The sequence below is a fragment of the Halichoeres trimaculatus genome, unplaced genomic scaffold, assembly GCF_033239565.1.
Source record: "Halichoeres trimaculatus isolate MK-OKI-2021-1 unplaced genomic scaffold, fHalTri1.1 fHalTri1_scaffold_19, whole genome shotgun sequence".
NCBI lineage: Eukaryota > Metazoa > Chordata > Actinopteri > Labriformes > Labridae > Halichoeres > Halichoeres trimaculatus.
In genome coordinates, this window is record NW_027437197.1 from 3,327,611 (window position 1) to 3,350,686 (window position 23,076).

Sequence of the window (23,076 nt, forward strand, 5' to 3'; positions counted from 1 at the left end):
TTTTAAACTCCTGAGCTCATCACTCTCATGTGTTTTTTTTGTTGTCTTCCAGGAAAGGGAAGTTCCTCTACAACTACGAAAACTACGGAGCCACAGCCAAGGACATCGCAGACTGGCTGAAGAAGTAAGTCAGCCTTTAAAAAATGTCCAAGCTGGTAAAAATACAGAGCGCTGCTCCAGATCTGAACCCTCTGTGTCTGTAAACAGGGTCTACTGCTCACCTTGACTGTGTCTGCCATCACCTCTTCCTTCCTCTGTGGTCTCCATCACACCTTTCCTCTCCTCTCAGCACATCCACTCACCTTGCCACGGTGTCATCAATCTACACCTGCTCTGCTCTCGTCTCTTTCTCACCTTGGCTCGCGTTTGTAACCCTCAGTCTCCAACCACCTCCTCCTCCCATCTCCTCGTGCTGGAGGAGGAAGGAGGGGGAGCATGACCGTCCACGGGGCAGCAGCCAGAGGGCACAGAGCAGAGCGTTCGCAGCTATCACAGGAAACGGAGCGAGACAGGCGGAGGATGTATTCCAGCTACGCTCTCTTAAGCCCAGAGGCATAACAAACTCCCTCCCCAGCCGTTTGCGTCGACTGCTCCGCTTATTCAGGGCCCAGGAGGATGATTCAGGAGAGGCTGCCAAGCTGGCGATCAAGTTTTGACAGAGTGGCTGCCATGTTTTAAATTGAGCTCTAATTACACCTCATATTTCAGTTAAAAAAGGTGATGAACACTGGATATACAAACTTCTACCAACACACACTTCTCCCTCTGGCACAAACAGAAATAAGCTGCACGGATTCCCCTCAGGCCACTAAATGCAGATGAGTCTTTTGTGCATAAATCTGCTCCATATGGTGAAAATGTGGAAGACCGGCCTCCTGCAAGCATCATCACATCTGCAGTTTGTCGTGTCAGAGACTTTCTCCTCGTCTCCCAGAGATTGTGCAGATGAAGAAAAGCTGAAGAGGGAGTTTTGCAGTAACTGCTGTTGAAAGGTTTTTCCAAAATAGTCTGATCTCCCGTGTTCCTGTTTGGATTGTTGCATCCATTGTGGTCCTTTAGTGGCGCTCATGTTTTCTCCATCTCCCCATGAGCGATCATCACCCCTGCTTTGGATCTGGATGACGTTTCTCTGACGCTCTGAGACAGCTGTGTCACTGTTTTGTTTTATTTTCCCGTCAAGATTACTTATTTCACTCATCGTCGACGGGCGAGATCATTTCATTTGGGATTTGCTCTGAAATTATTACCTTAAGGAGGAAGATGCAGCTGTTTTTGTCTCATCTCTTTCATGAAGTGAAGCAATACACAACCTACTCCAATGGATCCTCTCAAACAACACTTTTGAAGTGGTTTGTTTTCTTGCTTTTTTTGCATTGCACATCCATTCTATGTGGATGGATTCATTAAATTGCCAACGTGCCAGCTTAATATACATGATTGGTATGTGGCAAAACATTAACACACTAAAAAATGATTTGAGCAAAAAAAATATATATATTTTATCAAATTTAAGTACACTTAAAAAAAAGATTTTTTTAGATTTAAATTTATTTATTTTTATTTTTTTTTTAATTTTAGGTTTTTTTGTCAAATTTTTGAGATTTAGATTTTTTTTTTTATTTTATACATTTCTGAAACGATTAAAAATTAATAAAATTTCAAAAGTATTTTCAAATGTTTTTTCAAATTTTTTTGAAAATTGAAAGTTTTGCAAATTAAAAAAAAACAATATTTTTGGGGGTTTTTTGCATTTTTTTTTTAAATTCCCAAATTTTGAAATTTAGCAAATTTATAACCTTACTAATGTTTTTTAACTTTTTTATTTTTTTATTTTTTTTTAATTTTTGAAATTTCAAACAACATTTTTTGGCAAAGTTGTCGTGGAAATTTTTAAAACTTTTTTCTAAATTACAAATTTGTTGAATGTTTTGCAGATTTTTGAGATTTGGCATTTCTTTTTTGATTTTACAAATTTCTGAAACTATTGAAAATATATGAAATTTCAAAAGTAATTTCAAATGTTTTTGCATTTTTTTTTTAAATTGAAAGTTTTGCAAATTAAAAAAAAATATTGGGTTTTTTTTTTTGCATTTTTTTTTACTTCCCAAATTTTGAAATAAGAAAATACATAACAATACTAGTGGTTTTTTTTTTTTTTTTTTTTTACAAATTTTGGAAATTTCAACTCTGAAATTTTTGCAAAGTTAATTGAAACTTTTTTTAAATTAATTTTTTTTTTAAGTTTTGCAAATTTTGAAAATTTCATTTTTAAAAAAATATTTTTTAAAAAATTAATGAAAAATTCAAGAACAAGACAACACAAGTACAATTTTATCAACCCCAAAAGCTTCTCTTTTAGATTATTTTTCACTAGATTCTAGATTCTAACTAAATTACATTTTTTTACACCTAATAGTATAAATTGTGAAGATAAAGTAGATTTTGTGGCTCCTGAATGACTTTAATTCAGGTGAGCTGAAGCTAAATGGCTCCTATGAAAGTGAAGGTTGCAGATTCCTTTCTCAGTGTGAACTTACTGACACTAAAGCAAGGTTTGAAGGCAGTGAAACGGACGGTGGAGGTCAGAGTCTGCGCCTTGCAGCAGAGTTACAAAAAGAAAGCAGAAGAGAAAACCTGGCAGACCTGGAGAAAACTTTCTTTACGCAGCAGAAAACAACCAAAGCGTCGTCTGATACAGTTTCAGTTTCCCTTCAGTCCCTGATGAACCCTGCGCCCCGGCTCGCTGGTGCGCATATATCAGACTGATGTATATTAGACTGATGACATTCCTGATAAAAGGAAACAGGACCAGAGGAGAGTCGAGACACAGCGTTTTTCATCACCACAGTTTCACAATTGTTACATGTTGTTATTCTGAGAGAAATCCCATGATGCTCCAGTGCAGAAGCTCAGGCCAGAGCGAGGAAGAGGAATATGTTTAAATGACTCTAAATGTTGTGTGTGTGAGCCAGAAATGTGCTCTTGTTTATAACTGCGTCCACTTTTTCTTGGCATCACTGTGCTGCGTTCTGTCATCGAGGCGGGGCGCCTTCGTTCCAGATGCGTGCGTGTGTGTGTGTGTTTGTGTGTGTGTGTGTGAGACGCTGGGTGGAGTGTGAGCTCCAGCTGTGTCAGATTTTTTTTGTTGTTTTTGCTCCATGCAGAGACCTCTCCAGCTGGACGGTTTCCACTTTCTAAAGTGTCCCTCACCTCTGTGCTTCCTGTTTCAGCCCTCTGCCGCCCCAGCCCAGGACCCCCGAGGTGCCGTGGTCGGAGAGCGACTCTGCAGTCCATCACCTGACCGACGAGACCTTCGACGGCTTCCTGGAGGAGCATCCTGCAGCTCTGATCATGTTCTACGCTCCCTGTGAGTAAGACAGCAGACTGAACGCTGGAAGCTGCAGCAGGAGATTCATTTCATAATCAGTTATTTGATCCGTGCGATGTCATGGATCGTACAAATTAGGTCCTCAGAATCCATCTCTTGGATATAATCAAGTTTTCTTTCCTGAGAGGCAAAGAAAAACATCAACTCCTCACATTGTGACATTTTAACTTCTGGTTTCTTCAACCAAAAAGGTCTGCAGAGTCCTGCACCAGGTTTTAGAGTTTAGTTAAAACTCAAAAACAAAAAGCCTAACAAGCTACGCATCAGTCTCTTTGGATTTCTCGACACCATGACCTCGACTGTGGAAAAATCCATTTTAAATCTCAAAGTTTGTCACAAAATAAAGTTTGTTTTGGCTTTAACTCACTAATTTATCTCAAAAAGCCTTCAGCTCAGTGGTTTTTGGCATCTTTTGTTAAAAAACAAAAAGAAAATGATGAATTGGTTAAGGGCTATTGTTATTCATCCAAACTCAAGTTGTTCCAAAGCTTTCTAACTTCCAGGTCTTTAAAACAAGAATCTCTAATTTCACAGATAATATTGAGCATTTTTCTTTAACGCAGCCAAACAAAGGATGAGAGAGTCTGGGGAAACGATGTTAAAGTTTGCAGAGTGGCTAACACCAGCAGAGCTAGCACCACCAGGCTTCAGTTCTACTTAAAACCACAAACTTACAAAAAACTGTCTTCACTTTCTAGATAAAAATCAAGCCACATCACACTGCAAAAAACTGAATCTTAATAAATGTTTTTGTCTTATTTTAAGGAAAAATTATCTTGTTATACTCGATATAAGCCACATTCAGTCCATAAAATGTCTTGTTTTAAGTAAATTAAAGACAAAAATGAGGTTTTGAATTGCTGTAACAAGTAAAAAAAATCTTTAAATGGTGCAAGAAAATTTTGCTTGAAACTAGAATAATGTCTTAATACAAGTAACTTTTTGCTTTTTCCATTAAAATATCTTATTTTTGTCTTTGAATAACTTAAAATAAATCATTTTTCTGGAATTGTCAGGTAGATGTGGCTCATATTGAGTCTAGAAAGACATTTTCGAAACTTAAATTCAGTTTCTGAAAGTACACAGCAAAATATAAAAATCAAAGTTGTTTTGTCTTGTTTTTAGTAGAAAATGTCTTCTTATACTTTTTATGAGCCACATTCAACTTATCAGTCAAGAAGAATGCCTTATTTTAGGTTATTATAAGACAAAAATTAGTTCTTAGTTGCTTCTAACATGTTAAAAAAAATCTGCCAATGAATTAAAAAAACTTTGCTGGAAACTAAAGTAAAGTCCAGTAACTTTTCTCTTGTTCCAGTGGAAGATTTTTTTACCTGTTACAAGCAACTCAGACCCCATTTTTGTCTTTTAACAACTAGAAATAAGACTTTTTCTACTAAAAATATGACAAAAAAAACTTGATAGGATTTCATTTTTTTGCAGTGTTATTGCAGTGGCAGGAATGACTTTTTTTGTCGCTCTATATTAATATTAATAACTAATATTAATATAATACGTTTTTTTTTTGCAATGTAGGAAATTCTGTTTTTTTATCTTATTCTTTTATTTATTTATTTATTTATTTTAAATATTTTTTTTATTTTATTTATTTATTTTTTCAATTATTTTTAAGAGTAAGGAGTAGAAAGTAGAGATATTTGTCTGAAAATTTAATGAGTAGAAGTAAAAAATTAGCTAAAAAAAGTAACTACTTCAGTTAAGTGTAAATACCCCAAATTTCTACTGAAGTAAGGATTTACTTTGTTACTTGACACCTCTGATGCTTGGTGGCAACCTTCATTTGGGCTTGAGATAATAAAAGTATGGATAATTAATTAAATGACTTAATTTGGGGCTTACTAAAGACAATAACAGCATAAACTTTTATAAAGAAAGAAAGTGTGTATGTTTAAATAGTCACTGACTCAGTGACTCTGGCTCAGTGGAATAAGATGTCTCAGCCTCAGGATATAAACTAAGACCGTTCGATGTTTAAGTCTTTCATAATATTTACTTCCAATAATTAAATGCTGAGTATTTCCAGGATTCTCCTCTTACAACTTTCAGATCTGAAAAAGTAGCTTCATCTGTAAAGTATGTGCAGCAGCAGCGTGCCAGAGGAGCTGCACATTCCTTCCTGCTGTGCACAACAGTTTCAAGCCGCCTCTCTGGGGTCGAACAGTTGTTTAGTCCAACAACACCACTGTTGTACCTCAGAAAGAGAAACACAAATCTGAAAACAAGCTCGCTGCAGTAATTTCAGCCGTGTGTATCACTCGGGCTCATCCTCACAGCTGAACACTTCATTGTTGCCATATGGTTTACATAAACCCGCTTGTCATTTTGCTGCACGCACCACACTGCTGTTGTTACGCAGGACTCTGTAAACATGCCAGACTCTGTCAGTGCCACTGATACTTTCTTTCAGCTCCAGATTGTTTTGCTTTTGTGGAGCCCTCCTGCGTGTGAGGGAGCTGTCCAAGGGAGATTTAGCATGTTGATAAATGCGACCCACAGCTCTGTAGCTCATGCAAATAGATTCATCCACGTTAGAAATGCATTCTGGGTGCAACAGCAACACGACACAATCTGAGTCATGTTTCAGCTTCGTTTGGACGTCGGTTTGTTTTTGCCTCTTCTGACGGAATCACATCTCCATCCTTCCTCCTGCTACCTGCCCTCTTCCTCCCTGCTCCATCTGCGCTCCTCTTAATCTACACACTGTAAAGATGAATTAATAAATAAATAAAAACAGGGTCCTGCTCCTCCAGCGTTTACCATAATGATGAGTCATTGTTTTCACACTTTTAGCTCATAATTTGCTGCAGAGCTTTCAGACCTGCAGGTTGCTGGGAGCACTGCACTTCACCCTGAGGGCAAACACACACTCCAGCTGTTGGAGCGATTAAAACACATCCCTAACGCTCACACACTGCAGTGGGACCTGTTATATATCCACTCGCTCATTATTCACCGCCTCTAACTCAAATATCTTGTTCTAATATTTAAACTAAAACTTCCAGTTGGCAGGAAAAATGGAGTGAGCTGGGATTTGTGTAAGTATGCTGAAAAAGGTGAAGCCAAGTGACATAATTTCATTTATTAGATCAGTCTGTTTGGAATCAGCGATGAGTTTTGTGCAAGAGGCCCCGTCGGGGGGTGAACGCAGCAACGAGAGGTGGATTCAGAAACTGTTAAACTGCTGGTTTTGCACATTTATCTCTCCCCTTCAGGTCAGAAAAAGTTATTAAAACTTCTTCTGGTTCCAGTGTTTAGGTTTGAGCTGAACTTTTCCATCATTTAAATGTCTTTAAGCGACTGGAGAAACGAGGATGACTCTGGTACCTCCATCATCGTCTCTCTGTCATCGTTATAAACAATGTGTGTTCACGTCCAACACGCAGTGTAGCTGAGATGTGATGACTAAGCAAACTATTGATGGATCTCCACTTATTAAAGTCAGAGAAGAGATCTGAAATCATCCAGAACAACACAAGGGATGATCCAAAACGATAACCATCCAGGGAATTTGTCATAAACGATTGAACACAGCCACACAGGGGATCACAGTCTCTTGGCAAACGTGTCAAACTGCTTCACCTGTTGTGGCTAACACTAGCAGAGCTAGCACCTCCAACCTTTGGTCCTCCCAGCAGGTTAGCATCCACATCCCTGTGCGGGTTAAACATCACTTCAGTTAGATGATCGTAGATCAGTTCAACCCAGGGGTCTGCAACCTATACTTTCATAAGAGCCATTTTGCCTCAGGTCACCTGGATTAAAGTCATTTGGGAGCCACAAGATGTATTTTATCTTCAGAATAAAGACAAAAAGTGAATAAAATACTAAACATACTAAAAATCTAGTAAATAATTATCTAAACAAGAGGGGTTTTTTTTAGATAGAATTGTACATGTAAGAGCTAAGTTTTTTTATATCTAATAAATTTTGGGGAAAAAATGAAGTTATTTAATAAATTTGCTAAATTTATTAAATTTAAATAAGTTGCAAAATGTTTCAAAAAATTTTAAAATTTCAAAAGTTTGCAAATTAAAAAATAAAACATTTTTAAAATTTGCAAAAATTTGCAAATCTTCCAAAAACTTTTGAAATTCCAAAGTTTGCTAAAATTTTGTAAATAAGCAAAATTAAACAACTAAATTGATTAATGAATGAATGGTAATTTCAATTTTTTCTTATTTAGTAATATTTAAAAAAAAAAAAGAATCATAAAAAGGATTAAAAAATTGTGCAAAAAAATTGTTGTTGTCAAAAAATGTTGAAGCTTTATTGCAAGAGGTGATGCATATTTAGTTTAACAAAGTGTTGATGCATTATTTTATTTGGTGTCAATGTCATTTATCAGCAATACCCTCTGTAAGAAAAATAAAAATTGTTCATTTCAATAATATTTTTTAAAGCTACAAAGAGCCGCTGCAAAGGAGTCAAAGAGCCGCATGAGGCTCCAGAGCCACAGGTTGAAGACCCTTGGTTTAACCATACAGAGCTGCTTTATTTACAGAGTGATACAGCTGATAGGGCTGTTTTCATTATTGCTTCTCAAACTTTATGAATTGAAACACAAAGTTTCTCCAAAGTTATAGAAGAGCTCTTTAGTTTGACCTTTTTTTCACCGTCACAGCGAGGCGCCGCCGGAGTGTCCCGTCTGGTTTTCTCTTTTCACGTCTCTGTCTTTTAATGAAGCATTAGAGGAGACACATTCACACCAGCAGAGGTGATTTCAGTGACATCACTTTGTTAAATATTCACCAGCCTCACCCTCACTGTACAGAAAACGTCTGAGTGGACGTCTGCTCCGAACGCTCATCCTCTTCGTCCTTCACGGACGTTTGTCCCGCACTTGACTCACCCCGCTGACAGCAGCCAGTCACCCACGCCGTGGATCAAGGGCAGTCAGCTAAAACAAGCTACATCACAGTCTGCAACACACACACATGCTGATAGACTGTGACACATATCAAACACAGATTTCACACCACCACACAACATTTATCGCACACAATTACACCACAGATCTCTCTTTTTCTGTGTGTGTCTTACTCTCACACACACACACTCACACTCATGCCCGGCCTTGCTGCTTCAATGCAGTTTCTTAATGGCCCCGCTGTCAGAGTGAGATTAATGGTCTCCCAACCACCACCATCAGCCTGCGTTTGTGTCCCGCTCTCAGCGTGGCCGCTCTCACCGTCCTCTGAGCAGCACTCAGCGGGGGTTGTTTGCGTTTAGTCCCTGGCGGCGGCGAAACCTCTGACTGGGCGCTGTGTTTCCCAAATTGAGCTTGATTGTGCCCCGCACCAAAACAAAGTGTTGGTGGAGGAGAGTGCAGTGAAATATTTCACACAGAATGACGCATTTTATCCTCGGATGTAGGGATGGGTATTAAGATTTTATTGATACTAATACTCTTATGGATTCTGCTTATCCATCAGATTATTTATCTATTTTATCAGCTCCTCTTGTGAATTTCCTCTGTACAAAAAGTAGCTTTACAGGTTTTCTGTGTCAACAACATGAAATAGAGTTTATAGGCAAAGTAAATAGATATGTAATAAGTTGTAGAAATAATAATAAATAGCACGTCACGAGATGTCTATGTGCTGTTTTATTATTTTTATTATTATTATTATTATTAGTAGTAGTAGTAGTAGTAGTAGTAGTATTGACTGAAGTGGGCCATCTAGTGTCTAGTAGTGGTTATAGCACGTTTCAGTTTGTTTTGAAACTTAACATAGTTATGGAGACAGCTCTGCGCCTGCGCGTAGCTTTTCTACCGTTTACATGTGAGTACTTCGATATTTTGAGACCTCAGTATTTTTTTACAAAGACTAATTATGTTATATTTCCTCTGGTGAAAGTTAAAATTCTATTTTGAAGCCGAAGCTGTACGAACGTATGCTAACCGTTAGCATATCAATGCAATTTCCCATATACGTTAGCATCAAGCTAGCGCTATTTCGTTTATATCGTTTTGGGAAAGAGGGAGATGTATACCACGTTGTATTTATTGAACTGGAGTATCTTGGGAGAAGTAATGTAGATTTTTTGTGTTCAGCTCTGTAGGAAAAAATATTCTGAATCAGAGTTTTCTTGGGAAACTGTTATCTATCTGCTAAGCTAAGCTAGCAGCAGCAGACTAGTCGACGTCCGCTAGCTCCGGCATAGCGTAAAGAATCGATAAGGGAATCGTTAAAGGGGACATATCATGCTGATCCCTGATTTAATACTTACATATAATATATAAATTTGATAACAAGACCTTACACCCCCTGAATTTTCAAAAAATGAGATATTGTATTTTTTCTGATATCCTAGAACGAGATTTGATGCCTCTGAAAATGGGTCATTGACATTTGGCTTCTTGAGGACACGAGGATCCTTTCTTTTTATTGGAGTAATCTGATAAAGCAGCTCCTCCTCTGTGATGTCAGTTAGTCACACAACCGCCACCGAGGGATACACCCACCAAGAGCCGACTGACTGAGTGCTGGATGCAGGGACTCTGCTCTGCTGAGCAGCTCGGCTTTACATGGTGAATTAGCAGTTAAAACACTGTAGTTTTAGCAGACGTGGTAATACTTGTGAGACTGTGATATTTGCATGCTTGTTCTGACATGCACTGTGAACCTGGACCACAATAATGCTGCTGTAATAACATAGTGAGGAACTGACGGTAGAGGTGATCTTTAGACTACACTTTCAGCATGATGGATAAAACAGAGAGAGAAAAGTGAAGGAGCAGGATGGAGCCCTGTTATAGAAATAGTTTATTGGTGAAGTCTGCCTATATTTCCACGTATAAACTATACATGTTACAGTACCGGTTTGACTCACCACACTGAAGCGTCCTGAGATGATCTGTGTCCAGGTGGATTTTCTTCCTCCTGAGCTGCAGAACCGTCCAGGTCTGACTCGGGGTCCAATACAAAAGGACGTATCCTACCCTCTGACATTTTATTAGTGCTATCAATGCCTTACAGTGAAGTTTTGGCAAACAGCAAACTCGCTCGGTCTGCTCCATTCAATATGGCGAATTTGTGAATACTGCCATGCTGCAAAAACCGCCCCCTGGCTCTACCCCCTCCGCCCCTCTGATAGAACTGACCAATCAGAGCACAAAGGGCTGTGACGTTGCGAGGTTACTGGAGGTCATTCTCCAAACGGAGCGTTTCAACGAGATCTTCAGAATGGCCTAAAATGAGGATATTGAGAACACTATTGTGGGGAAATTAAGGAACTAAATGACTTGTACTGAGGGCAGAAATGCTTTACAGGCATCCTAGTCTGGCATAGTGAAAAGGAGAAACAAGCATGATATGTCCCCTTTAAGCATGAAGGCCAATGATGCTCAACAGGAAACAGTTTTTGATTCCCATCCCTACGTGGATGTTGATGTTTTCTGCAGATGAGGGAGTTAGTTAGCCTGATTTTAGCATCTCTTCTTGGTGCTCCTATACCGAGCACACGGCCCTGTCTCTGTGTTTTAACATGTATCAGCTCGTATTACAGCTACAGTGACGTGTGGGTAGTTTGTTTGTCCTCTCCCTCTCAGCGCCTCTCCCCCACACTCAGGCTGAGTCAGCAATAATTCAGTGTATTTCTGTAAGCCCCCTGAACACACACTCACACACACTCACACACACTAAGAGCATGCCCCTCATGCACTACTTGCTCTGAATACGAAGCGGGGCTTTTGCACAGCAAACTTTTGGTTCGTCTCTTACTCATCGGAGGCGGAAAAAGTCCTCTATTCCTCCCGTAAGCCTCGACACAATCTGATGATCACACTTCACAGTGACTCGGTGAAAAGAGAAGCAGCTTTTTTTCCATGAGGCATATCAGACTTGATTTATAGCCTGCGCCAGCGCTGCATTGTATATTGAAGAAAGGAAATCCTGAACTGTTTTGACAAGGGCAATTTAACCGGTTTGGAAAAGTGCCGAGTTTGTTTCATGCCTCTGTGAGCACATGCAGACGCCGCTCATGTCTGATCACACAAAACATACGTGACATCTTAAGAGGAAACATCCTGTACGTTTTTTAAAGCTTGTGTTAAATCCAAAAGAGTTTGCCACTTTCCATCCTGCTCATGCAAAATTAAACACACCTCCACACCAGACACGGGCTCTTTTCCTCGCGCCTGCAGCTCGGACAGATTGGCTCAGAGAGGAAAAAAAAAAGCTTTGAGGACATGTGAGCGTATGCAGATACCTTCAGATGAAAGATGCTTTAACCAAACACAAACAGCAGCAGAGCTGTCCCGCTTAATTAAAGAACAGAGACGTGCAGCGTTTGGCTGAAGGTGAAGTTTGCTGATGAAACCCGTTCTCTTTGATTTTTCTTTTGCTCTTTTTGCCAAGTTCATATTTAGTGTGTGGGGATAATTTACTTTATGATGAAGTGACTCACAGTGGGATCAGATTATAACTTCATTTTGAAGAACTTCACAGTAAAAGTCTTTAATTTATTGTGCACAAAGAAGAAACTGATGATGTGCAAAAATGCTTATCTGAGTGTATCAGCCTAATTATTTAGTAAAGTGATCTGATTTGATTTGATGTAATCTGTAAAGTATTTCTGTAAAAACAATTCTTTTCTTTTAGGGATAGGCAAGTACCAGTACCATGTATCAGTATCAGGCCAATACCAGCCTTATTAAGTCAAAGGTATCGGGACTTGTGAAGGCCAGTGTTGGGAATAACAGTGTTAAAAAGCATCAGACACACAAGTAATGATGAGAACAATCATGTTGACATGTCTTAAACAAGGAGCTGATGCTAAAGTTAACTTTTTCAGCAACAGATATCAACAGCAACAGCTACCTGTGTGTGTCTGTGTAACCTCAGTCAGAGAGGATCTCATGCAGCAACTTTGGATCAAACCAACTCCAGGGAGGGGGGGGATGCTTTTCCAGGTTTAAATGTAAGACAAAAGTAGATGACTTGTTCTCACTTGAAAAAGTATTAAAGATGACAGGACCAGACTTTAAAATAATGGGTTAACTCAGTCTGTTTGGTTAAAACTGGCGTTTTCAGGATGGGAGTAGGCCTACACGCTCTGTATTTGCAACATTTTCAGGATGGAAGTAAACAGACACCACTGCAACACCAAAGATGGAAAAAGGCGAAATATATGTGAACATTATGTCCCGGAGCAAAACCTGCTCAAAAACTGACTTCTTGAGCAAAATCAAAAGTTTTTTTTGAAAATAGCGCAAGAATTACTTTCCCTGGGAACTATTTACATGAAAAGAGTAATTCAGTTGCTTTTTGAGGAAAGTAACTAGTCTATTGTTTCTCAGCAGCGGCTCACATAAGCTACATCATACCGTGGCTTGATGTGGATTGGTCTGTGGTGAGTGTGTCAATCAGAACGGTCGTCCGATCACCAGCTGCTGATTTTTTTGAAGATCCCGCCTCTGCAAACAAATCCAAAGAGCTGCTACCCAGATGGACTAGTGAAATATTTCCGTGGCGGGTATATGAAACTGTCCGTCTGGTGTGTCAGGTTAGTCCAGACTGTAGACTGTAAAAAAAAAAAAAAAAAAAAAAAATGGACGTCATCTTGCTCAGCTCGAAGTGAGGTCGCCACAAGAACTGCTCCCCCTGGTGGCTGGCTGCAGTATAGATCAGAAAATCCATCTCCCCAGTCATTCCAGATGGGCTTTGGTCAAACTTTAAAAAATTACACCTGGTAGAAATGTTTCTCACGTCGGATTGTTGTGGTGATTTGAAGATATCATTTGGCTGCCTTTTATTCAAGTCCTCTTTTTTCTGAAAAGTTTCGTTTTCATTAGTTATACGAGGTTAAAAACAAAGTTTTCCGTCACGATTAATGATGATTGAAAGCTGCCGTTCTTGTATATTTTTTGGGGGGATTGCAAAATATTTTTGGAGGTAGAGTCAAGAAGTGATTAGACTCTCGAAAGAAAAAAAAATATTTTTGTCACCCTGCTCCACTTAGATTCGATTAGGTAAATGGTGGAGCCTCGCTGTCCACTCTTTATACAGTCTATGGTTCAGACCATATAAGTGAACCAGGAAAGTTAACAGTTCAACTGTTTTATTTTTCATTTCATTTTATTAAAAAAATTACAAAAACTCTGACAGTTATTAGATTAATTTGGCATTTTTTTTAAAATTTTTATTTTAAAACAAGCAGCGTCAAATATCCCTCTTTTTTATCTCTGAGGGTTTTATAACCAAAATATATCTTATTTTTTTAATTGAAGCTGACATCATGACCATAACGTTGGTTTATCAGCTGCTCTGACTCTCATGTATCAGAAATCCGTCATCAGCCTGTCTCTAACATGCGTTTCATCCCTCCAGGGTGTGGACACTGCAAGAAGATGAAGCCCGAGTACGACGAAGCTGCAGAAATCCTCAACAAGGGCACAAACGTAAGTCTCCCCCTCTGCTGGTCTTCACTGCTGCCCTGCATGAAGGTCTTTGTGTTGGTGGGGGGACACACAGGACTTCATGGCTGTAGCGGTGCCTCATTAACAGATCATTATAATCCCTCCTCTCAGCCCGAGGTCTTCAGGGTGATTTGGCCGGCTCTCGATGTGTTTCTGATTAGTCGGGTGTGTTCGTGTTCCTCGCCTCTCCTCTCTTAGGCTGTTCAGTCCGATGTGTTAATCCAGCACTCCCCAGCCAGGGGCAGGGCCTATAAAACTTCAGCCTTGTGACTGCAGCAATTATCTCATCCGTGCGCATCCCACCGGCCCGGTGCCTGGACCTTCTCTTTGTGGCTCTCTGCCTGACAGCAGAGGTCAATCGGAGAAGCCGGGCTATTATCTAATATGGATGGACGAAACCCTCTTTCACCCTGTGCCCCGAGGACTCAGCGTATCATTTCGTTTCTCCTCCTCCTTCATTTCTGGAGTCATTAGGGAAACATTTCTTATGCATACATTCTTACAGAGCTGTTTTCTTCTTGTAATTAGTGATACTCTGTGTCATTTCACAAACCAGTCCATGCTGCAGATCGCTCCATATCTATTTCATGTCTCTGAAAGTTTGCTGCTGTTATTTCCTCGCAGAGCCCGGGTGTTTTGGCAGCAGTCGACGCCACCGTGCATAAGGCCGTAGCGGATCGTTTCAAGCTCTCCGGCTTCCCGACTGTCAAGTATTTCGTGAACGGCGAGGAGAAGTACACGCTGCCAAACCTCCGCAGCAAAGACAAGATCATCGAGTTCCTGAACAAGTGAGTCAGACTCTCATCGGGGAAGAGCGGACACTTCTTTACTTCTCTTAGAATTCAATAAACACAAACTCATTTACCTCTCAGCGTCCTAGCTCTAAACTTTAGGCTGCTCTGATGTTTTCTGTGCACTAACTGAAGAAAACATGGAGGTAGATATCATCTGCTGGTTTCTGAGGAGGCGTTATGAGGCCCAAAGATGAAGGTTGTGCTCCTAATTATGCACAATACCATTAAAGAGATGGATTATGGGAAATAAATCACAGATCATCCACATGAAAAAATAAAGAAAGAGACCAAAACTGTTCTTTTTTGTATTTATGGTGTTTGCTTACTCACTGGTTTTTAAAGCAAGCCCCAAGTGGACACTAAAGGAACTGCAGCTCGTTTGCAAACCTCCCACTTGGCTTCATTTTCCACCACAGGAGATATCCGTTTGTTTTCTCCGTGTGTGGGGAAGGATTATTTCTGCAGATGGACCTCTGCTGACATCATCCCATCTGCTGCAGGCTCCATAAACAGGGATCATTTTATTACAGAGGACTTAAAGCTTCCCCCCATGAGTCGTCCCGTTTTGGTAAATGATACTTCATCGTTCTGCTGTTTTCTGTCCCCAGTCCTCAGGCTCCTCCCCCTCCGGAGCAGTCCTGGGAAGAGAAACCGTCCCATGTCAGCCATCTTGGATCGGAGGATTTCCGGGAGGCGCTGAAGAAGAAGAAACACGCTCTGGTCATGTTCTACGCTCCCTGTAAGCACTTTTGATTTACGACCTAACTTCACCCGCTCCTCCCACAGAGCTCTGGTTTTTCTCCTGAAGCTGAAACATATCGATAGCGACAGCCTTCCTGTGGATCCTTAAAGAGTCTTAAAAGGCATCGAATTCATTCATCTGGAAACAAGGACTTAGATGGCTTTAAAATGTCTTAGAAGTAATCTTTAAAGTCTTAAAAAATGTTAACACATGTAAGTATGATTGCAAATAGTCTCAAATCTTAAACCAAATAGTAACATATATTCATTTATTTATTTATTTTTAAGTAATTTTACCAAGTGATGCTCATGGTAGCATCACGCCATCACGATAGCAGAACCAGCGAACATTGATGTTGTAGCTGGGACACTATTAATTGTCTCTAACCCTGTGTAAATGATTTGGTGTTTTTTCCATTTGTGTTTACTGTGAATTTGTCCTTAGTTTTAATTTCAAATGGCATTAAAAAGTCTTAAAAAGCCTTGAATTTAACTTGCCTCAAGCTGTAGGAAACCTGATTGAACATTTTGTAACAATTTGAATTATCAGACAGAACTGACCAAATGGCCACCAAGTCTCGGCAGGCAGAGAGTTTCCTGGTGTCAGCCATAAGTCATAGACAATTTACAAAGAAAAAGTACATACCACCTTCTGTGACCTGCTAGCCTTCCTCTGGACTAGTTAGATATCATGAAATGTTTTTTAGGAAACAAATGAAGTCACTTAAGTTCGGAAATAAAAAAATATTTATTTCAAAACTCACAAAAGCACAAAATCGCCACCCATCCAGCACAACAATACCCTCCCACTGCGACACATTGAATAAAAAAAGGAAATCCACCATCTCCAAACCTGAATTAAGGAGTCCAAAAGTCCCTGAATCCAGTTGCAAAAATAGTCCACCAACGAACTGAGTCCTTTCTCAGTTCAGTAAAAGAAAAACTCAAAAGAAAGGAGAAATATAGAGCGACAAAAGATGAGAACTCGAGCCTTATTTAGGGGTGTTTTTATGTGAAAGTAACGTGCTGAAAATTCTCTGAATAAAGTGTGAATGCAGACCGATATCAGATTTTTTCGGTGGGAGTCCGTTTATTTGTGTTTTTGGTCAAGTAAAATGTGGCCCCGTCTGAGTGCAGAGGAAACCTGCAGAGGAGCAGGGAGGGGGTGTTTGGTGCGAGCGCTCTGGGCTTCTGCTGCACAAAATCACTGCTGTAGGGGTAATTTCTGTCCTAAACCTTGTGATAGGACCCAACTTGTTCCATCCCTGAGTATCACTGTAGGAACCCTGATTGAACACTTTGTAACAGTTTAAATTATCAGACAAAAATAAACAAGTCGCCACTACACCTTAGCAGGCGGAGAGTTTCTGAGTGTCAGCAATTAGTCATAGCCGAACGACGAACAAAAAGTAAATACTACCTTCTGTGACCTGCCAGCCTTCCTTTAGACTAGTTAGATATCATGAAATGATTTTCAGGAAACTAGAAAAAAACACTGTAGTTCAGAAATAAAAAAAAATGCATATTTTCAAAAACACGAAATCACCACCCAACCAGTACAACGGTACCCTCCCGCTGCGACACATTGAATAAACAGGAAATTAGCAGTATTCAAACTCAAAATAAAGAGCCCAAAAGTCCCTGAATCTAGTCGCAAAAAAAAATCGCAAACGAAATGAGTCCTTTTATCAGTTCCGTGAAAGAAAAACTCAAAAGAAAGGAGAAAAGTAGAGCGAAAAAAAGAGGTCGTGCCCGACGCTGCTGCCACACACTGCAAAAAAAGAAATCTTTATCATGTTTTTTTGTCTTATTTTTAGGATAAAATGTCTCATTTTGAGTTGTTTAAGGACAAAAACGAGGACTGAATTGCTTGAAACTATAAAAAAAATCTGCCAATGGAACAAGAGAAGGTTTTTTTTTTCTAGTTTTAAGCAAATTTTTCTTATTCCATTGACAGATTTTTTTTACTGTTACAGCAACTCAGACCTCATTTTTGTTTTTAAATAACTTAAAACAAGACATTTTTCTGGGCTGTTAAATGTGGCTCATTTTGAGTATGACAAGACAATTTTTACCTAAAATAAGACTAAAACACTTGATAAGATTTCAGTTTTTTGCAGTGCACAGCCACGGCACCCAGAGGTAGTTCCACATGGCCCCTAAAAACCTCCGCAGGTTGCTCCAAACCTTCCAATAAGTCCCCCCCACCCTAAATCACCTCCCCTAGGAGTGGTCGCTTACCAAAAATTGTAATTTATAAACAACAAAAAACAAAGGAGAGTGAAAAACAGCATATATTGAAAAATGAACCCAATTCATGCACTAAATAAACCCAACAACAGCCCCTCCCTGTGCTCACACGCCGCCTAAAGCATTTGTTGATCTTACATCTTGACAGAGGCTGCTTTTATTTAGAAGTTACATGTTTGTAAAGTTGTTGCAATCAGTTGCAATCACAGTCCTGCTCTGTCGGACTAGTTTGGATCATATTCTGGACTCAGACCAGTCTGCATACGTAAATCTGAGCTGCCTGTCGAGCCTCAGTGTTTGAGCCCCGCCCAGGCCGCGGGGAGACGGAGGAATGATTCACATGACTCAGAATAGATTTCTCTAACACAGATCTCAAACTGAGGCTTCCTGGAAAACATACAGATGTTTCATGCTGCGTCTTTAGACTTACAGGAAAGAAAAGGTCAGTGTGTAACAGAAAATACTTTATTATGGTTTCTTAACCTTTAAAAATCTGCTTTTTCCAAGTTCTTCAGGATTTACATGATGATGGATGTTAGAGCAGATTAACAGCTTACATAAATTAAACAAGGTACCCGCGGATCCTTGAAAAGTCTTAAAAGGCATTGAATTCATAATTCTAAAAATAAGGCCAGAATTGGCATTAAAAAGTCTTAAATCCAAATTTAAAAGTCTCAAAAATTTGAACACATTGGTAAGATTTATGTTCGTTTGAGGTAAAAAAAAATATTAAGTAACATTTATCTATTTTTCTAAATAATTTCCTCATTTACTTTCGTGGCAACATCGAGTAATCAGAATAGCGGAACTAACAAAACGGTGATGTGGTTGCACCAGGAACTTTTAAAGCAGACGCATCTCTTGGTTCTACCAAGGGTGCCTGGAGAGAGAAAAAAATGAGGTAAAATTGGCAAAAAAAAATTCCAAAAGTGGCTTTGGAAAATTGATTATGGCAGAAAATTGAGAATTAAATTTGAAATTAAATTTAAAAAAAAACACGTAAAAATTCCAAAAATGGGTGTGACAGTGGCAGTAAAAATGGGGTTAAAAAAAAGGTAAAAGTGATGTTTTATGTAAAGTAAACATTGGGTTAAAAATTGCCTCTAACCCAGGTAATTCATGTGGTGTTTTTGTTTGTTAGTTTTGTTTGTTTCAATTGAGGTTCATTGTCGACTTGTTTTTAAATTTGATTCCCAACGTCATTAAAAAAGTCTTAAAAAGTCTTAAATTTAACTTGCTTTGAGCTGTAGGAACCCTGTTAAAAAAATACATGCAGGGAAAGTAGTTTATAGGAGACACATCCTTTATTTTTACATTAGTGGTCCACTTGGACATGATTTGCAACCCTTCGTTTTGGTGTAGAAGAAGCTCTAACTCAGGTAAAGGTGGCTCTCCGTTCATGAACTCATCTTAAAAACGGACCAACACGCGCTGCGCCTCTGCACCTCCTCCTCCACCCTTTGTATCTGAGGTTTCAAAGCCAGACAGCGGTCAGGCTGCTTCCTCTGTCAGACGCTTCCCTCTACAAAGAGACGCTCCAGATGCAACATCAGGCAGCACCAACCTGCTGCACACGGGCCCACCCTTCCCATCTGCCCTCTGATCGCTGCCGTCTGATCAGCGAGCGAAGCTTTCGTCTCGTGGAGCGTTTGATGAGGCACAGCTGCTCGCTGAGACGTTGACTTTGGAGACACTTCAGACAGAAGAATCAGATTTAAAACAAAGCTCAGGGTTATTAACCTTTAGCCTCAGATCTGCAGAAGTCAGTTTGATGGAAATGACTTTATGTCCTGTGTTTAATGTGGAGCCGTGGTTCCCTCATTACCGTCTGTTTCCTCTCATCGTCGTCCCTTAATCTGGAATTATGGGACATTTTTCACGCCCTGCTCTGACACCACCTGTCCTCTGTTCCTGTGACTGCTCTCCTTCACTCTGAGGTAATTTCTGAGCAGTAACGCTGACCTGCCTGCTCACTCTGCTCTCTCCGTGTGAGGGCAGCTCATTTCATGAAGCACACATCCACCTTTCTGATCCGGTGATCTCAGCGTAGTGACAGACCCTGTAAAGGTGAAAAGGCCGTTTAATGTTGGGAATAAAAAAAGTCCCTCAGCAGGAAATGGATTTACTGACGGCTGGCTGAGAGCGCAGCTCTGGAAATAAAGGCAAATGGACAGCTGCAGAGCTGATGTATAATTTAGCTGAAAATGGAGGGATTGCCGTGCATGTGAATGCCTGTGGGCACGCTGCTGCAAAAAATGCCAAACTTCAACTGTTGCCTCCATCACTGAGTGAAATCCATTTACACTGGAATAATTATGATAATGCATGTGATGAATGAGAACTAATCCTCAAATCTTCTGCTTTCAACTGTGAAAAACTTCACTTTACAAGATTTGATCATTTGTTAATTCTTGCTTTTATCAGATATGGATCTTTATGCTAAAATGTCCTAAAAGTAGCAGAGTAAAGGCTTTTATATTTGCAGGTTAATCTCCATAAATTAGGATTATATTAACAAGATGTTTCCATTCATTTTTGAATCTGTTTAAATCTGAAAAGAAACTTCTTTAGCACCAAAAGTTTCTGAAAAGTACAAACAGCAGCATCTTAAAGCTGTCAGCGGCGTCGACCTCAGACGTTTCACTGCAAAAACTGAAATCTTATCAAGTAATTTTGTCTTATTCTAAGTAGAAATTGTCTTGTTATACTAGATTTTGGTCTAATTCAACTCATCAGTCCAGCAAAGGGGTTTAGTTTGAAGTTATTTAAAGACTAAAATGAAGTAGAAATTGCTAGTAACAAGTGATAAAAATCTGCCAATGTAACAAGAAAAATTTGCTCAAAAATTTCCTTGAAACTTAAACTTTAGAAGAAGCCATTTAGCCTCAGCTCACCTGGATTAAAGTCATTCAAGAGCCCAAATATCTACTTTGTGTACGCAATAAAGACTATAGAGTGTATAAAATTTATACATAGTTAAATTCTAGTAAAAAAGTACCCAAATAATTATTTTTTTAAATTTATAAAATTTAACATATGAAATCTTTGTTTTTTTAACAAATGTGCACAAATTTGAAAAACTTAGAAATTTTTAAAAATTGCACAACTTACAAAAACTTTAAAAACGCAAAAGTTTGAACTAAAATGTCAAAAATTCAAGAAGAAAAAATGCAAATAAGAAACTATAAATTTCAAAAATCTTAGAAAATCAAGAAAAAATAATTGCAATGTTAAAAAAAAACAAGTTTTCTTTTGCGAAGTTGAACTTTCAAAATTTAGCAAAAATTAAAAAAAGGAGAAATTTAATATATTTGCAAAAATTTAAAGTTCTTAAAAGAGTACCTGAAATTGATTACATAATATCTCAGTAATTTCAAAAATCTTTGGAAATTTTACAAATTCCAAAATTTAAAAAAAAATGCCAAAATTAAAAAAAAGTTAAAATTAAAAAAAAATGGAAAAATTCTAATTTTATAAATTACCAAAATATAAAAAAAATGATAGAATTTTGATAATTTTGCAAAAGTTTCAAGTTTTTGAAAGAGTTCCTGAACTTTATAATATATTGCTTAACTCACCAATTTTTGTTATTGCTGATGTACTGCCTCATATCAAGCATGTATATTAATATCTATGCCTTAAATCAGTAATAGCCTTTGTTGAAAATATGAAAACCATTTTTAAAGTATTTTTTTTAAAGCTACAACGAGTCACTGCAAAGGAGTCGAGGAGCCTCATGAAGCTTCAGAGCTGCTGGCCCTTGACCTAGAATAATATCTTAATATTAGTAACCTCATGTTTCATTGGAGGATTTTTTTATGTGTTAAAAGCAATTCAGACCTTATTGTTGTCTTTAGATAACTTAAAATGAGACATTTTTCTGGACTGGTCAGGTGAATGTGGCTCATATTCAATCTTAAAAGACATTTTCTACTGAAAATGAGACCAAAACACTTGATTAGATTTCAGTTTTTTGCAGCTTTGAAATAAACAGGAACCAGATTCCTCGAAGTCTATTTTTAAAAAAATGAAACGTTTATCATTTAAGTCTTGTTTTATGTCTGTTTCCTTTTAACCTGCTCGGCTCCTCTGTCGTTGGATCATCTCTTCAGACTGAAGCGCGGTCTCTGATCTGCAGCGTTGGGTTCCTCCTGTTATGTTTGTGTCAGTATCGATTCACCGTACATGGATTGCTGCCGGAGCAGCCAGAGGTTGTGTTTATGGCAGCAATAAAGAGATTTACAGCCACCCATAACATGCAAGTGAAGCATCTCTAATGTGGCGTAAACCTCTGAATAGCAGCAGGATGGTGAAGGGCCACATGCTTTATGAGCCTGTTGTAGATTGAGTGACTGATGTACACGAGTCATTCTGTGCGTCTGTAACTGTCAGCGCCGTGTTTACGAGACGCTGATGCTCGTTTCAGGCGCTGCTCAGGACATGAAGCGGGGTGTTTTGGTTAAAGCGTCATGATGAGCTGCACTAACCCTCCATCTGTGTGTTTCTCCTCTGGCAGGGTGTCCGCACTGTAAGAACGCCGTTCCTCACTTCACCTCGGCGGCAGAGCTCTTCAAAGAGGACCGCAAGGTGAGTGCTGCCTGTGTACGCAATTACAACACGTAGCGTTTGTGTTGTGGCGAGGATCCTTGTAGCTTATTCCAGCTGACACGAACAGTACCGGTGTTCTGTCAGAGCCTGCAGTTAGAGGAGAGCGCGGTATTGATTAAATCTCTGTGTACAGTGAAATGTTTGGGCTGCGGTTAGCGATGTGTTTGGTCTGGCTTTCAAGGAGGAGGGAGGAAAGAAATGCACTTTGCATTTTCTAAACTGCTCTTTCCCTCAGCTGTGATATTCTCTGTACAACAAACCAAAGTGTAAGCTGCTCTGGGCTGCAGTGATTAGCTCTGTCACCTCACAGCGTCACCTCAAAGTCTCCTGCTGGACGGCACAGGCTCTCTGTGGAGTCCACTTTTCTCTCCTGTTTCCTCCCACAGTCCAAAGACGGGCTGTGAGGTGAACTGGGGACTCCGAGTTTCCCGTAGGTGTGAGTTTGACAGAGCCGAGAGTTTACCCCGCCTCTCATCCAGTCGCTTGTAATTGCCTCCCATGACTCTGAATGACACAAACAGTTTGGTGATAGATGTTAGCAACTTGTGTACACTGCGAAAACTGAAATCTAAGCAAGTGTTTGTCTCACTTTGAGTAAAAAGATATCTTTTTGGACTCAACATGAGTCACATTTAACTGAAAAATCCCCCAAACACCTTTTCAAAAGTTATGACAAGACAGAATAAGGTCTGAATTGCTTGAAATGAGTAAAAAAAATCTGCTAAGGGGGTATGAAAAAAGTTTCCTGTAATAATATTTCTTACCCAGTTGGCAATACTAGATTTCGGTTTTTTACAGTGTGTAATAAAATTGCTGCAAAGTTCACAATTAAGAGAGCTCAAAGCCAAAGAAGA

General features: G+C 39.2%; 1 protein-coding gene across 1 annotated transcript in view; it reads left to right on the forward strand.

Annotated features, from left to right (window-relative positions):
• pdia5 (protein disulfide isomerase family A, member 5) overlaps positions 1 to 23,076 on the forward strand; it is a 78,961-nt gene that overhangs the window by 44,492 nt on the left and 11,393 nt on the right. Inside the window, exons 10-15 of the mRNA XM_074695482.1 lie at positions 53 to 124; positions 3,231 to 3,367; positions 13,741 to 13,811; positions 14,454 to 14,617; positions 15,232 to 15,362; positions 22,131 to 22,201. Of these exons, the coding sequence (XP_074551583.1) occupies positions 53 to 124; positions 3,231 to 3,367; positions 13,741 to 13,811; positions 14,454 to 14,617; positions 15,232 to 15,362; positions 22,131 to 22,201 (646 nt within the window). The remainder of the gene's footprint in view (positions 1 to 52; positions 125 to 3,230; positions 3,368 to 13,740; positions 13,812 to 14,453; positions 14,618 to 15,231; positions 15,363 to 22,130; positions 22,202 to 23,076) is intronic.